Source organism: Anoplopoma fimbria, chromosome 15 (genome assembly GCF_027596085.1).
Source record: "Anoplopoma fimbria isolate UVic2021 breed Golden Eagle Sablefish chromosome 15, Afim_UVic_2022, whole genome shotgun sequence".
Taxonomy (NCBI): Eukaryota; Metazoa; Chordata; class Actinopteri; order Perciformes; family Anoplopomatidae; genus Anoplopoma; species Anoplopoma fimbria.
In genome coordinates, this window is record NC_072463.1 from 17,459,130 (window position 1) to 17,475,135 (window position 16,006).

The 16,006-nt window shown below is 42.9% G+C and overlaps 1 protein-coding gene across 3 annotated transcripts in view; it reads right to left on the reverse strand.

Moving 5' to 3' along the window:
• Window positions 1-7,145: 7,145 nt before the first annotated feature.
• The window catches only part of prkd3 (protein kinase D3), a 37,928-nt gene continuing 29,067 nt past the window's right edge, over window positions 7,146-16,006 (reverse strand). For 2 of the 3 annotated variants that reach the window (XM_054613417.1, XM_054613416.1), the window contains exons 11-19: window positions 13,835-14,111; window positions 12,513-12,565; window positions 12,054-12,126; window positions 11,832-11,938; window positions 11,508-11,669; window positions 10,587-10,685; window positions 10,223-10,490; window positions 9,613-9,698; window positions 7,146-8,800 (exon numbers count right to left, since the gene is read on the reverse strand). In XM_054613417.1, the coding sequence (XP_054469392.1) occupies window positions 8,627-8,800; window positions 9,613-9,698; window positions 10,223-10,490; window positions 10,587-10,685; window positions 11,508-11,669; window positions 11,832-11,938; window positions 12,054-12,126; window positions 12,513-12,565; window positions 13,835-14,111 (1,299 nt within the window). In that variant the 3' untranslated portion in view covers window positions 7,146-8,626. The remainder of the gene's footprint in view (window positions 8,801-9,612; window positions 9,699-10,222; window positions 10,491-10,586; window positions 10,686-11,507; window positions 11,670-11,831; window positions 11,939-12,053; window positions 12,127-12,512; window positions 12,566-13,834; window positions 14,112-16,006) is intronic. The other variant, XM_054613418.1, reaches the window with a different exon arrangement.

A 16,006-nucleotide genomic window follows, 5' to 3' on the forward strand; every position in this document is an offset into this window, starting at 1 on the left:
AATACATTCCAGTCCAGTACCCAGACCACTACTCAAGGCTAGCTTTGTCATTCGGTTGATCAATTAGCCTCCATGATGATCAGTGTTACATTTTACACATCTGGGCATCATTCCTTTACTGGTTATTAGAAGGGCAAACAGTAAATGATGAAAGTTTAATGGGTCAGTTAAAGAAGTGAAAGCACAGACACCTGCATGAGCAAGGCCCTAAAGTGACACCACTGAGCCTGATTTTCTGGTACAGATGCTGTTGGATGGAGGGATTTGGGTGCAGGGCAGGGGGGATGGAAACAGGGTGCTCCTTGGTCTGTGAGAGGAAGGCGGAACTCTTGGAACATTCCTTCAAACACCCGGGAGTTGTTGGCAGGAATGTGTTAACTTTAAGTTTCAACTTTCAAAGTGAGGATTTCTTTTTTCAAAGTGAAATTGAAAGATTCACTTAAGAATGTCTTTTTTTTGTGTGTGCCTTTGTTTCCATCTAAGTGCACCAAGTCACACAAAACAGCACAGGGCAAAGGGGTTAAGCATGTGATTCATCAAAATAAAATTAATACCGAGAGGGTCTTCTTCTTAGAAAAGTGCTGGAGAAAAAAAAAAAAATGTTTGCTGCCAACTTGCCTGTGGTGACAGTAAACATTCCAGAGCCGGGCTGGAGTTTGGACTTGCCATTATCTGCCACAGCTGTGACAACGCCTGTTGGCCGCAGGTTTGTGGCTGGCCACACTGTGTTTACCTGGAAATGAATCTGAAAAGCGGCTGGACTGGGAAGGCACACAAGCCAGCTAAATAAAAACCGAGAGTGGTCACTGCAACGAGATGCTGTGTGGGCGGGAGTCCAAAGTTATTGCACTGGCCCCAGTGGGTCAGGGCGCAAACACAGGGCGTAAACGCACTAAGGATATCCTCAAATACGCACCTTTTGATATTGAGAGGAATGCTGGGGAGGAATGCCATTCGATATGTTTTATGTTGACTGTATCCAGGGCATTGCAGATTCAATACTTCTCTCTTGTCATGGTAAAGGACCCTATGTTGACCACTGCCCTTCATTTATCAAACAAGGTGACAGTTTATCGATTAGACCACAGGAGTAGAGTAGAACTGTGGGATCCCAAGAGATGCACAGATAGGATGACCCTAAAGAATGCATGTGCTCCAAATTAGACTGTTTAGGAGCTCACATTGTTGCAGTGTAGAGTTTAAAAGTAGGTACCAATTTCTGATTAGACACCCTTTTATAAAGGGATAATGTTGTAACTAATCACTTTGTTAGTGACAAAATGTTTTTGCTAAACCTTCTTAGATCAGATTTATAAGCATCAATAAGACAAGCTTTCAGGTTACCAGTTTGTGAAAAATCTCTTTAATGACAACGTATCAAAATGTATATCTGCAAACTGTGAGAAACCCATGAACATGTATAAATGAATTGCCAACTTTAATAAAATATATTTTTACCAAATAGAAAGGATAAACATGCCAAATGGGCTTTTCCTAACCTGGCAACCAAAAATGTGTCCTTTTTAATGGCTTAGAATGTTATATAATCATCTATTAACCATTCATAAATAATAATTAAAGAGCAACTTCTAAGGATTTTATAAAGGGATCCGTATTAAAAAGAGGAGCTCAACTTTATGCATTATTGAAAACATTTCAAGGTGAAACGTTTTACTTAATTGCATTTATCTGATTAAAAAGTATATTTAAGTATATTTAAAAACTACTAACTAAAATGGGTGATTGCTTAAATGAATTAACACAAAATGGATTGTTTGATATATTTTATTAATTGTATATAATCCCCCCCACCCTGACATAGACATGCTCAGATGCCATGCTTCCTTGCAATGTCTGAACTCTCTAAGCCACGTGGATGGGATGTGTATTAGAGCCAAAAGATTTAATATCACCAAATCAGCACATTGTTATTCATTAGTGGACCAACTGCAGAGTCAATACACATTTAATCACAGACTGAAGGCAATTAAAACAGGAGGGGGGCCAGTAGTGCTATGTTAATTAAAGTGCCAGGCTCCCATGGGAAGCCCTGTGTCTAAATATCACTACAATCAAGGGCCGTGCAATCATCCATGATGAGCTATTGCCGTTCACACTCGGCCGCCATGCTGTCAGATCCACGTCAGCGTGGACAAGAGGGCAAACCCGGCTCGGCGATTAAAAAGTTGTGTATCAGTAATGATCTTTCTAATCTTAATTGACTCAAGGCGTAACCTATTAGCATCCCTTCCATGGTAGGTAAATGAATTGGTCAACTTGTTCAATCTAGCTTTGAATAGATATAAAGTTGCGAAATAATAATCCATGTATTACATATCTTCCTTCAACTGCCACAACGGTCGACCATCTCTGACAGACCTCTTGAGAAAACACGCACATTCACATCTCAGCTCTACATCTGAGAGAGGCTTTTGGTCCATTTCCTTTTTCCATCAGTCACTCGGTGAGTGAGTGAGTGAGTGAGTGAGGGTCATATCTGCTGCCGTCTTATCTGTATTCCAGGCTGATGGGGAAAATTCAAGTTTGGGATTACCTCTGACTGCTGACCCGAACCCATCTCAGACAGCTGGCCTGCCCTGCGCTTTTATTATCCTGCATGCTTCACAGCACCGTACAACAACAAAAAAAACCTACACTCTCTTGAGCAGGAACTGGCATATCTAAAAAACAAACTTTGCCTTAATGTGCTTTTGTTTCGTATGCATGAGGGTATAAATTAAAAGCTGATAGCGGAGAATATATATCTGGTCTGCGTTAGAGGAGAACCTGTATCGACCCCCCCTCTTCTCCCAGGCAGTTGTCTCCTTCCTGTATGGACCGAGGGCCCATCCATATGCAGATGGCTAATTTGTAGTGTTTACAGAGGAGCAAAGAGGGGGCCGACAGCTCATGAAGAGGGCTGAAAAGAGGCTGCCTACGTGTCACCCCAGGAGCTCGGTGGTAAAGCCTGTCCTAACCAGAGCAACAACATAAGTGTTCAATCTGTGTTTGCTTACCCGCGGACACCGATGGCTGAGTCCTGGCCCGGGCCCCGTAAATTGTGCCTTTTTTACAGGCCCTGACAGCTAACAGGCCATTGGGAACAGGGGGGCCCAATGACACAGCCACTCAACAGATTAGCACCTCATCAGCCTCCTGCAGCTTCGAACAAATATGGTCCCTGCCTCCTTTAAGGCACAATGGGGCCGCCACCGCTAAACAGCCCCCTGCCAAGTAGAGCCCCCACCCTCCACCAGCCACAAAACTTCCTGGTCTGGTCTTTCTCCGGGGCCACAGCTGCATCAAGGGGTCCTTCCCCAGTCCCCGAGGCCCACCCCAACCCCAATTGGCAAGATGTGTGTATTTCAGGTGAGCAAATATTGCCACTTGCCTGAGAGTTCAATGGCCAGCCCTTTCAGGAGGAGGGCGGGGGGTTGCGTATTGCGCCTTGCCTGCTTTGCAACAGGGGTACATGTGGCCTCTCACACAGCAACCGGATCCATTGGATGGGTCAGGGGAATTCTCCAGGCACAGCTGGAGTCAGCAAATCAAACATACCTATATAGCTCATCTGCATTTTCCCAGACTGGGAAACCATTTCCAGCTTTCATTTCCTCTCTCTCTCCTCAGCTTTTACAACAACAGAACGTCTTGATCTCCCTACCGGCCACCACACACATTGCTTTGACCTTTTTCCCCCCCCCCTGCAATACACAGTTTTAAGCTCTGACTGAAAGACATGTCATATCTGGCATATCTTTTCATCAGCATACCCTGAAATCCCCTGCAAATGGACACACCTAACTTCCACGATTCAGGCCATTGGGTAATAGGTAAACATGCAGGGGGAATTGAAAGTTGATCTTGTCAACCACCTGCCATGTTTTTTGCACACCTTTGTGTCCAACACACACATGCTTGAGGTAAGAATGCCCTCTGCGGTTGCATTCATTTTTTCTCCCGTGTCTTAATGTGGAAAGAACAGATAGGGAAAACACATTGCGTACTGGGAGATTGTTTAAGAGATTTGAGATAGGAGAGTGTTGCTTGGGACTTGTGCCCTTCATCGAGGACAAAGGGAGCAAAAGTAAAACAGTCTGGCTACTGAGTGGGTTGTAGTCAGTTACAGGCAGAGGGCACTGGACTGGTAATATGGGAACAAAGCCTAAGTCTACAGGCTGTAAATGTGTTTGTAACTTACTGCGCTGTGAGAAACAGCTTGGCAATAATACAATTTGCTTCTTTATTCCACTATTACACTGACGATGTAATGTAATAGGATGCTGTATATATATGGGATGATGGATTAAGTCATCAAACCAATCACTTTATTTACTGGTCATGACTGAGAGACAGCACTGTGAGGATTAAAGGCCACCAGCTGAATGTCACACCAACGAGCTCCTCACAGCTAAAGAGTACAGGCCAGCTTAGGTAAAGGCCACCGGCCCGCGGCTGCAGCCAGCTGTGTATTGGGTCTAAAGATGATGTGTCAGTGCCGAGGACCACCTTGATCTCCCCCCCCTCCGGAAATCAAACAGAAGTGTGGGTAGCCGTGTCCTGGGAGGCCTTCTCTGCCATTACGGTGAAATGGAACTGGCCCAGAAAGCAAACAAGATCTCCACCCCCCCCCCCCTCCTCCCCCCCCGCCCCCCAAGCCCAGACCAACCTTGTCTGGGTGATGGGTTTTTCTGTTGTTCTGTTTGTTTGCTTGTTTGGTCTGGAGCCCATGGATACCCAGCATGGAGTAGAGAGGAGAAGCGGAGGAATGGAGGACGTATGGAAAGGTGGAGAGGTGGAGGGGTTGGGGGGGATGTTGAGGATGCGTGACACGCAGACCTCCCCTTGAGGTGACAAGAGACCTGCCGAGAAGCTACCGGGCAAAGCTGCTCGACAAATACACACACAGGACCCCAGGATCAGGACAGCGAGGACATATCGCTGTCTCTGATCCTTCGACAGATGTTATTTCTGACGCACATATAGGACAGCACAGTGTTGAGTCATGTAAGGATTGAAATAAAGTAGAGATGGTATGGCTGTTTCGACTTGTAATGTGAGAAAATCTCCAGTGGAAAGCTTGTTGCACAGGCTCATTTCTAAATGTCATCGACAACAATGCATAAAACTGATGCTCTATATGTAAAAAAATTAATTGTATATGATACACACACATTGTTTCAGAGATTTCCTACAAAGACTGTGACTATCCTATAACAATTTAGCTGGATTCACCTACAGTGAGTGACACCCTCTGGCAGCAAAGAGAACTGCCTTTTTCTGTGATAATTGACAGGCATCGTGTATACATTATGTATACAACAAACATGGGACCCTATAGCACTCATTTGCGTCCTTTCTGTTTATGTTCATTGTATCAACTATTCATTTTACCTTTTGCAGAGCCCGAATCATTTTCTTGTCATTATATTCACAATATTTTAAAGATCCCGCAGACATATACAAAATACTCTTGTTGGAATATGAATTACTTTCTGATGTGGTTTGACCACAAAAAAAATATATACTTTGATGAATTTTTTTCAAACGACTTTCCACATCACAGTTGCATACTGGCCACAATTGGCTGCCAACTTAGTTGTCACAAAATGATGCATGTCTTAAAAGGGAGATTCAAAATGAGAAAAGAGAAACTTCCCCTCTTTGAGCAGATGAGTGTGAAAACAGCCTGCTAGTTTAGGCACACACATCTCTCTGCAGACTGAAGGTCATCCTAACAAACATCCAACTAAAGTAACACATTTGTTATTCATGGTGGGGACTTTATAAATGGCCTAAAGTGAAGCATTGCTTCAGTGTTGAGGTCCTAGTTAAAGGTGGTGCTGTACTTGACTACATTACATATAATCTCTGTCTGTCCCATTCACATACATGAGGTGGGGAGAGTATTAGAAACATTTTAAATAAATTAGCACATCTATGACAGTGTAAAAAAAGCTGAACAAGAATTTATGTCAAGACAAATGTATTGGATTGCTTTAGATTTTGCAGGCGTACCTAATAAAGTGGACACAAATACTATATCTACTTAGTGTGAACCTTTTTTAAATGAACTTGTTTTAAAAGGCATGGATTACTGGAACTTTTATATCTCAGTCCAGCCAGAGGAGGGAGACATTGCACTTTCTTTCAGCAGTTTTGCTCTTCCCTCCTTTCCTTTAGTTCACTGTAGCTTAACTTCTTTCCACCACGAATCCTTACAATATAACTAAAACAAGCGACACTAAAATATGTGGTATGATACGGGGATTATTTAGGTTTTACTTCGTTTATTGCTTCATGTGTGAGGACCAACTCAGTGAACTCAAACAGTTCTTTTGTATTTGTGCCTTTCAGTCTACACATGTCTCCCTCACAGAGGTTAATGGGGTCATCTGGCCTTGAAAACATCCAGATGCAAGAGAGCAGTATCATTAAGAGAAAAAAAAAGAGTATCTTAAACCTCCCATCAGTGGCTATAAGATGATAGCATTGCAATAATGCTAGCCATGATTGCTAACAGTGGTCAGCCCGTATCTACAGTAAATGCAGTGGAGATATTGGTGAGGAATCAGGGGAAGCACATTTGAAAGATTTTGGTAAATCAATGACAGCTGTCTATTCTCTGTAGCTTACAGTAAACTGTACTTTCGAACAATAGTCCCATTCTGTACTCCAGTTCAGGAAAAAGACAATTTATTCATACTGCTGGAGCTGAGTGCACGTTTGATACTGGAAGGGATTCCATGATAGGGATTTCAAAGTCTTCCACAAACCCCCACTTCACCACCACCCTCTTTAACTATGTCATTACTCCCTTGTGGTGAGCGACTGGCTCGGCAAACTGCTCAGTGTGGTGCAACAATCACATCCAGCTGCTGAGAATGGGATCTGACATGTAAAACCACCACACACACACACACACACACACACACACACACACACACACACACACACACACACACACACACACACACACACTCGCTCTCTCATACATTGTGATGCAACATGCACAAAGCTATAAGCCAAGGCTGCTTATGCATGCATGCACACTGAGGCACTGAAATATAAAATCTACTTTTAAAGTCAGGGGCGTGAACAGAAAGACATTCAGAGCTTGAAGAAAACTTTTTTACGTTCTCATTTGAGAAATCGAGTCTTTCTTTATTCCATTGGTATGTACTGAAATATACAAAACACTGACACCTGCCAATCCAGCGGCAACAAAGAGGACAGGAAGAGGACAACAGGAAACAGGAACGTACTCCCAAAACACAACAACAGAGCAAACTAAGTACATTAAACTCCCATGTGGACGAAATTGTAATAGTTTCTACTTTGTCCACTGTCTAGACAAAAACGGCTGTTAAAACGGTCCAGACATCATAAACATGGAAACTCATACGAATATTTTGTTCTATGTAAAACCTCGGTTTGCCGGTTCCGGCGATGCAACACTTCAGATACCTAAATCAGAAATACATATTCCAGAATTGGAGTACTTAAAAAGTCACATTCAAGAATACTGCGATAGTACAGAAAAAGATGCACAGACACATGATGCTCTAACATAGAGTCCATGCCGCTTTTGCATCATGTTGAACAGAAAAAAAAATGGCTCCATTATTGCATTTAATGACTTATTCAGTGACTCAAGAAATGAATATTCATGTCAATTTAGAAAAGGTTTGGAAACACTGAAACACATTTTTGGTCAGGGTCTGTTGGTCACTGTCTCCAGGGGAAAGTTGATCAAACATGCACACTATTAGCTGCCAAACTCTAAAGAAGTGTTGGTTGAAAATACCTGTAGAGTTTTGTTATAAAAAAATGGTGACAAATCAGCCAATACCGCATGAGTTGCATCAACTTTCTGCCGATTGTCTCTGGTTAAAACTTTGCACCTTGTCTGGACACTCAAACACTGTTTGCTCTCTGTAGCAGCGAATAGTGTTTCTATTCAATTGCTATGTTCAATGGTATTATAGTGCAAAAATCTACCACATTTGAAAAATACATTAAAAAAACCATACAAATATATGTGATAGTTCCAGTTTCATGTCAAAGGACAGTCTCACAAACGGGTGGGAAATGAGAACAAAACTGATGCGTTTTAAAATTCTCAGACTGTAAATCCCTTGTGAAAAGTGCCCTTTACTCCTGGGGTAAGCTCTCTATCCGACCACTTCTCTCACATGAAGAACAGAGTCATATTATTACTCAAAGTCATCCAAAATTGTGAGTACACTAACTAAACTATTCAGTTCACCTTGTTTGGGTTTGTGATTGTTTTTAACAATGAACCAAACTTTAGTAAATCCATGGAATGTTTTGATATCGTGCAAAAAAGTAGATGGACACTCTTCTCTCCTGATAGTTTCTTAATGCGTTTCTGTGGCGTGCATCTCCACCTGCGTACTGCTTGTAGCAGTGCATCGTGCTACAAATTCTGGCAGGTTTTGTCCCCCACTTTAAAGCCTCTGGAGAGTGATTCTCCACCTGATAGGCTTCTCTCTGTTTACACAACAAACAGTTCTGGGGGGTGGGGGGTAAAACCGTCACTCCCAAAGTCTCCCTGTGAAACTTCTTGTCCGTTTTTAATACATGTGGTGTAGTAAGTCCCCCACTAGGGGTCCTCTTCCATGTCGTCCAGGTTGGGAGCCATGATGAAGTGTTTTGGATAAAGGAGACTGTGCTCGTCTGCGAACTCCTCCCAGCGTGCGTCGTCGCTCTCGTGGGTGATGTAGCGCTCGCCTCGCCGCGTCTCGAACTCCCTGAGGTCCAGCCATGTCTGATAGTCCTGAGGAAAAGAGACATGAACTTTTAAATTAGTCCAGGACTGGGCCACTTAGTGAGGAGGTGTTCCTGACATAGAGTGATTGAATTCCTTTGAACTCTAGGCTTTTATGCTTTGATTCTATTAATTTGTAGGGTTTTAGCAGAGTCATTATAACTTGATTGTCATATATTGTTATTTTCAAATTGGGCAACTCATAAATACCAACAATTTGAATGTGAGTTGTACTACTTATGTTCTTGAAGGGTTTCTTTGAAAAAAATGAAAACTTTATTTGGTTTTAGTTCCAGTGGATGGGTGCCTATATACAATCGAACATTTTCAAATAGAGAGCATTTGTTTATGGGTTTTTCTTAAAGATCTTTTCTGTAATTGCACAATTGTAATTCTCACCCATTAAGTAGGCCGCTACTATGGCAACGTCAATGCAGACGCCTCAGTGGAACAAATCAATCATCCTCATGTTCTTTGATCATGTGCCAGCTAGTAAGCCTTTCGGCAAGTGCAGACCAGATTTTACTGCGGATGGGTTGTACACAAATGATATGACGCGTCCTTGGTTGAAAACAGTAAGTTTAATGTTGCCATGGAGTCAGTGAATTGAACTATTCTGTTTTATTAAAGTCTATATGGAATATGGAATATTTTGGAAAATTTGCACGATGGAAAGTAATGATAAATTAGCTATTAGCAGTTCCTGTTTGCACTTTAACCACCGATGTACTGACAATTATGAGTGGACTGTTGATGCAATATCTTCGGAAAGTGTAAATCATGCTGAATCCAACAGTATGTATATTATGTCTATGTGTTACCTGTAACCAGGGATGGCTGAGACACTTGTCAACGCTGTACCTCTTCCTCATCTTGACTTGGAGAAGATTGTTGATCAGATCTGTGGCTGTGAAGGAAATTGGTAATGAGCAGACTGTATCCAAAACTGAACTTTAAAGATCTATCATCTCATACAAACGGCTTACTTAAGTATGTGACATTCAAAGGGGGCTGACTCTAAGCCGTTCACAGCTAAAGATGAAGATCAGCAAGAACTGAGGTTACTAAAGTTGGTTTAATAAACATCAGCACCAGCACCCTCGGTTGTTTCAACTTGTCATATCTTTCAGACTGTGTGTGTGTGTGGGGGGAAGCTGCAGTCTGGGGAGCTGGGGGAGGTTTGAGAGTGACTCATCTCGACCGCAGACAAAGAAAAGTCAGAGTAGAGTTCAGACAACTCAGACGTGTAGGTGGGGAGGACAGCTCTGAGGCTACATGTCTTGAGTATCACTTTGACATTAAACTACAGGTTTAACAAAGCACTTACAAAAGTGAAGGACGTACAAGCTAACCGCCAGATAAGATAAAGCATGGAATTCCTGCTGGAAAAGAGAAGGGAACAAACGGACAGATTGTTTTAGGTCTTCTTACCCTCCGCGGAGATGTCCTTCCAGGGCGTAGGGGGGTACATGAAGGCAGCATTCTGGATCTGGTCGTGAATGTCCTCGTCCTCGTTAAAAGGGAAAGTCCCGCTCAGGCTGACGTACACAATGACTCCCACTGACCACATGTCTAAGGAGCGGTTGTAGCCTTTACTGCGCAGCACCTCTGGAGCCAGGTAAGCCGGGGTGCCAACCACCGAGCGCCGGAACGACTTCTCGCCGATGATGCGGGCGAAGCCAAAGTCACACAGCTTCACCTGTGAGGAGACGGAATAATATGGTCAATACATCCACACACACCTGCCAGGATCAATACATATATATATATATATATATTTTTTTTTTTTTTTCACCTGAGGAAAAGGTTCCGCGGACGCCAGTAGTACATTCTCAGGCTTCAAGTCACAGTGAACAATGTTTTTGAAGTGCAGATGTCTCAAGGCCACCAGAATCTGTTGCAAGAAAAAGTCAAACAAACACAAATTATGACAATGATAAAAACTCCAGCATCTAAATGTTTTTTAATGCATGAGGTATTTGCTATAAACACTGTAATGTTTGTATAGTCTAAGCGGTAGAATCTATGATTCTGCCATATGGAAAAATAACAGCAGTATAAGCATACAAATGCCCCTAAATACTTCCATCCTGACCAGTACCTTCACATTAAGACACATGATCTCATCCCATCATCACATCTTTATTCACGAGGCCTGGCGTAAGCGAGCGCTGCATGCATGTCTGCCTATGGCCCTGCTCCAAAAACCACAGTGCGCCTGGCTCCCCTATCCTGACCCTGACTTTGACAGAACTCCTTTTGACCACATCAGAGCCGAGGCCCACCGCAGCTAATGGGGCTGTCGTTGATGGGCCCCGCTCCTGTTTGGGGCCCGTGATCCGAGGAGGCCCGGGGTCCTGCCGCTCTTCTAATCAGGCCACAAAGCCACCAGCACAATGCAGGCTGTAATCCACGGCCAGGGAGGGGGCCATGATGCCATGCAGACCAGTCGCGTAAACAATTCCCCCCAATCAGCTCACCACAAGAATAAACAGGCCCTGGAGCCACAGCAGACGCTAAGTGGGCGAACACAAACCACCAAAAAAAAAAGGGCGGACAGAGAGAGAGGGAAAGAAATCAAAAATTCTAGCAATAACTTATCGTATAAAGCGAGAGTCGGCCTGAGAGTGCTGCAATCATAATCTTTAAGACTTGAGGGGGAAAAACAGAAAGAGATGGAGCAAAGGAATGAAAAGTGTGTTTCTGCAACACAGACCTGTGTGACTAGGAACTTGGTGATGCGTTCAGGCAGTTTGCTCTTCTCGCTGGACAGAATCATCTCCAGCATGTCGCCGTGCAGCTTCTCCATGACGACGAACACCCGTTCCGGCGTCTCAAACATGCACTCCAAGTTGACGATACCTGGGTGATGCAAATTCTGAAGAAAAAGCACAAAAGACAGTGAGTCTTCCCTGATTCAAGAATAGTGAGGTTACAACTTAGGACAGTGGCTGTAGCATGTAGCTTATATGGAAAGGTTCCTGCCAAGGCCTTTCATATTTACAGTACATGCTACACTTTGATAGGTTCTTGTCATTACCTGTAAAATGGCCACCTCATTCCTTAGCTGGCTCTCCTGCTTGGTAGGAAATCTCATCTTGTCAATCACCTTGATGGCCACATCTCTGCCGCTCTTTCTATGTTTGCCTAAGACATTATGGGACATGGTATACTTAATAACTTTAAAACTAATGCAATACAATTCACAGTAGAGTTACATTGCATAAAATGTAAGTTGTAACATATCAAAAGCGAAACATACCTCCATACACGATGCCAAACTGGCCGGATCCCAGCACTTCATCAGAGAATATTTGGTACACTGAAGCAATATCCTATACAGGGATAATTTGCATTGTTACTGTTGTGTTTTTCTTTGAGTTTTTCCATGCTGAAATTGGCAATCAGTTACATCATCAAAAGCCCAGGACAAAAAATGTTGATCTGCCAAAATGTTTTCTGGTATTGCCAAATATTTAACTTTCACTCAATGCAGAAGTGGAACTGAGAAGGAAATCCCTTTACCAAAAATACAGGACAGCAGCTTCCCCATTTGTGCAGCATAAAAGCTTCCACTGAAGGTTTTGGTAAAGAAACAGTAGGAATCGAATTCTGATTTTACCACTGAAGATACTTTAATAGCACATGAATGCATGCATGTGCAGGCTGTGCTGGGAAATTGTGCAACAGCTTCCCTCAGAGAAAAAGAAGCCCCACTCACCACATTCTCCTGGATCTGGCAGTTGGACACGGATATGCTGATGGACAGCTCTTCTGGAGGACAAAACACATGATGTTTCCATTCAACAAGACAAAAAAGACACTTTACCAAAGCATGAGCATGAATCTTTAATTGAAGCCCGAGACGCATTGCTCAAATACTAGTATTTTTTCTTTTTTCCACAACTTTTGAGATTATAGCAGCTGCATGCAATAAATCACAGCCCCACACAAATTAAGCATTTTATGACACAATAAATTGGCTATAAAATTGATCTGGGAAGCTATGTGTGACCGAATGGTGCAAGTATGCAATGCATTTCATAACTGGGAATTTAAACAGCCGCAGTGGCTAATTCTGCATGCTAGCCAAAACACGATGCTGTGATCATTTAGCTAATGCTACACGCAAAAAAAAGTATAATGACCACATAAATTACAGCAATTATTTGTAGATTAAACATCAAAACTGTTTACCAGTGCATCTTCAATTACTTAACGAATATAAATCTTTGGACGACGACTGCTTAAACAGCTCATTGTCAGTTCCTGTTTTTGTTGTAAAGCACCAATTAAGCTTATTGTATTGTATTGTATGTATAATAACACCTGACTACTGTGTAGGAGGCTGAGTTTCTGCACATGTCATGTCAGTTCATTTTTTCACTACTTTCATCTCCAAACGATGACGTGCTTCACAGCCTTACTTCCTCTGGCATATAGACACTAACACAGGGGTTTCCTGCCCTATAAAGCTGGCTCCCTAAGTGCTTTTTGACCATTTTAGCCATGGTGGTGCAAAGAGGGCGCTACTTTCTATTTGAGCAAACCTTTAACTTATTGTCTCGAGACTTATCAAGACTTTTCATTTGTTGTATACCTTAGCCTTAAGTAACCTACTAGTCTCGTGTTGAGTCAGTAAACATGACCTGTGAGTGATGACTTGGAATATTCAAGTCATCAACTGACAAACTGACAACATTCCTCACTGGTGTGTTTTACAAACTATGCTTTACATCTGTCTTAATCAATCTAATAAATTCATTTAAATGAGTTTTTGCAAACCATATGTTGAATGAAACGTCGTTAAAAATCAGCGTTATTTTGTTTTTGACTTGATGAATGTTTAGCACTCTTAAATCACCTTGTTGCACATGACATTCCAGCCTCGAAATTAATATGAAAGGCCATATGAAATCCTAAAAGTTAGGATTTAGTTTAGTTTAAAAAAATAGAAATGCACTTTGCTAGCTCTAGTTGTTTTCACATATATTCCATAAAAACAATGTTTTTAGCACAAGAGAGCTGTCATCCTCTACTTACTATGATCCTTGCCCTGGCCAGCAGCACTGGCCACGCTGGGCTGAGGGGTGACGGGCATCAGGGCCTGTCTGATGGCCTTCTCCCAGCCCTGAGCCACCTCCATGCCGACTCCTGAGGCAGCCAGAGCGGGGCTGTGGTAGTGACTGCAGTTGTTCTCCCCTACATAGTAGACCATGGTGGCTGTGATGATCTCAAAGCAGTGTGGGTTGCTGCCCTGGGCCAGATTACTGTAGTCTCTGGACTGTTCCACCTGGAGGATCTCGGACAGAGGGATTTCCTGTGGGAGGGGTGAGGGACAGAGATTACAAAAAAATTAATGTGAATCAATATATAGGATCTACAATATTTTCATCAAGGGAGAGCTTAATCATTTCTCTTTCTCTCTTTCTTTCTTTAGTCCACTGCACAGTCACCAACAACCAATACACCTGAGGTATAAACGATATATTGGTGTAGGAAACAACAACACTCCTCAACAAGATAATACAGCGTAAAAGAGCCAAAAAGCAGAAGCCCTTCACATTCTACACAAGTACCACCATGAATTATATAAGTCTTATATTTTGAAGGAGAGATAAGAAACAGGAGGAAAAAGAAAAATAACCACATCGGATAATTGTGAAAATGCAAATGTTTAAATCGAAATCAATAAAAACAATCTCCAGCAAAATTGCTAAAAACTATTTGCTTTCTTAATAAAGTCAAAAAGTTTCCTTCTTGCTTTAAAATAAACATTTAATTTAGTAGTTTTGGAATACTAGCTGAATTCTTTTTTAAGGTGATTTTTCTAATTTCCAAAAATAAAAACAGAAAAAAATCTTAGAAAAGCAGAAAAATGTAAAATGATCTAATGCACAACCTTAACAATAACATGAAATAAACAACAATACAGGTAGTAACACTCACACACTCCAATAGTCTCCAAATTCCTTTGGTATAATCACACACAGTGTTGACTATGTAGTCCCAGCTCTAACTTTCTCCTTTTATTCCTCTCTCTCTTATGAGCACACATAAGAGAGAGAGGACATCCCCTTCACTGTCAAATCAAAGAGAGGAGGGAGGGTTTGAAAATTAAAAAACACAGAGAAGCTCCAGCCAATGGGGGCTCATAGAGGCACACGCTGTCCCCTCTGCGTGGCTCACCACAGAGTATCAGATGAAGTGCTTGTGGTTAGTCGGGGCCGGGTCACGTGAGCGGGTCCTGCGGCGGGCTGAAGTGCTCTGGTTCCCTGATTACAAGGCAGGGCCCGCCAGAGGCCCCATCTGAGCACGAGCCGCTGGCGCTACCGCTCACCACTGAGACGAAAGACACGGCAACTACCGTTCCTCCGCCGGGTAAAGAGTGAGTCGGTTAGGGTGGGGGGCGTGTGAGTGGGTGGGTGCAACGTTTAAGTGCGACAGGACTCAATCTGGCAGAGACAGAGAGAAGCCCCCTCACCCCATAAAAGGTTCTTCAGAGGGAAGCCACAAGTACAGGGGTCCCATCTTCAAACGAGGAGCCGTTATGGCTTCCAAATGGAGAAAATGGCTGCCATGCCTGGCAAGCAAGCCACCACGCGACCACCACACTAATCAGATTGGAGGTATAAAGAAAAGGGGAGAGGGGAGGACAGCGGCCACACGCTGATGAGCAGCAGGCTAGAAACTTCAGAGAAACGAGAGGACGGAAGGTTTCCAGGATGCACAGCGAGCATATGGAGAATCCGTGGTTTTGGAGAGGAACCCCCCCTGAAAGAACCTTTTTTTTTTTTTTACAATACACGCAGGGAGGCATCTCACATTATCTATCATTGGATAAATATCTGCTACTCTGAAAAAGCAGCAGCCATGGAACAAACTTTGGAGCATGAAAAGAAGGCCCTTACAGCTAGCCTTCAATTAGCCTCCTGAAGGTCTTAAACGTAGCTGAGTGCCAAGTTGATAATAAAGAACCACATAAAGCTGCCAGAGAACACACCCTGAGGAGTCGGTCCCTGCTGAGGTTTACTCTCCGAGGCTTTAGTGGCAGGGGATGCAGGGTGGGACAGAATCATTTGGAAGAGGAGGGTGAGGGAATAAAAAAAAAAATGGTATTACTTGTTTTCTAACCAGCATAAAAGGGAGATAGTAAGAAAGACGACTGTAGAAACAGCTGCGTATAAAACCACCTGTTTGACACACACACACACA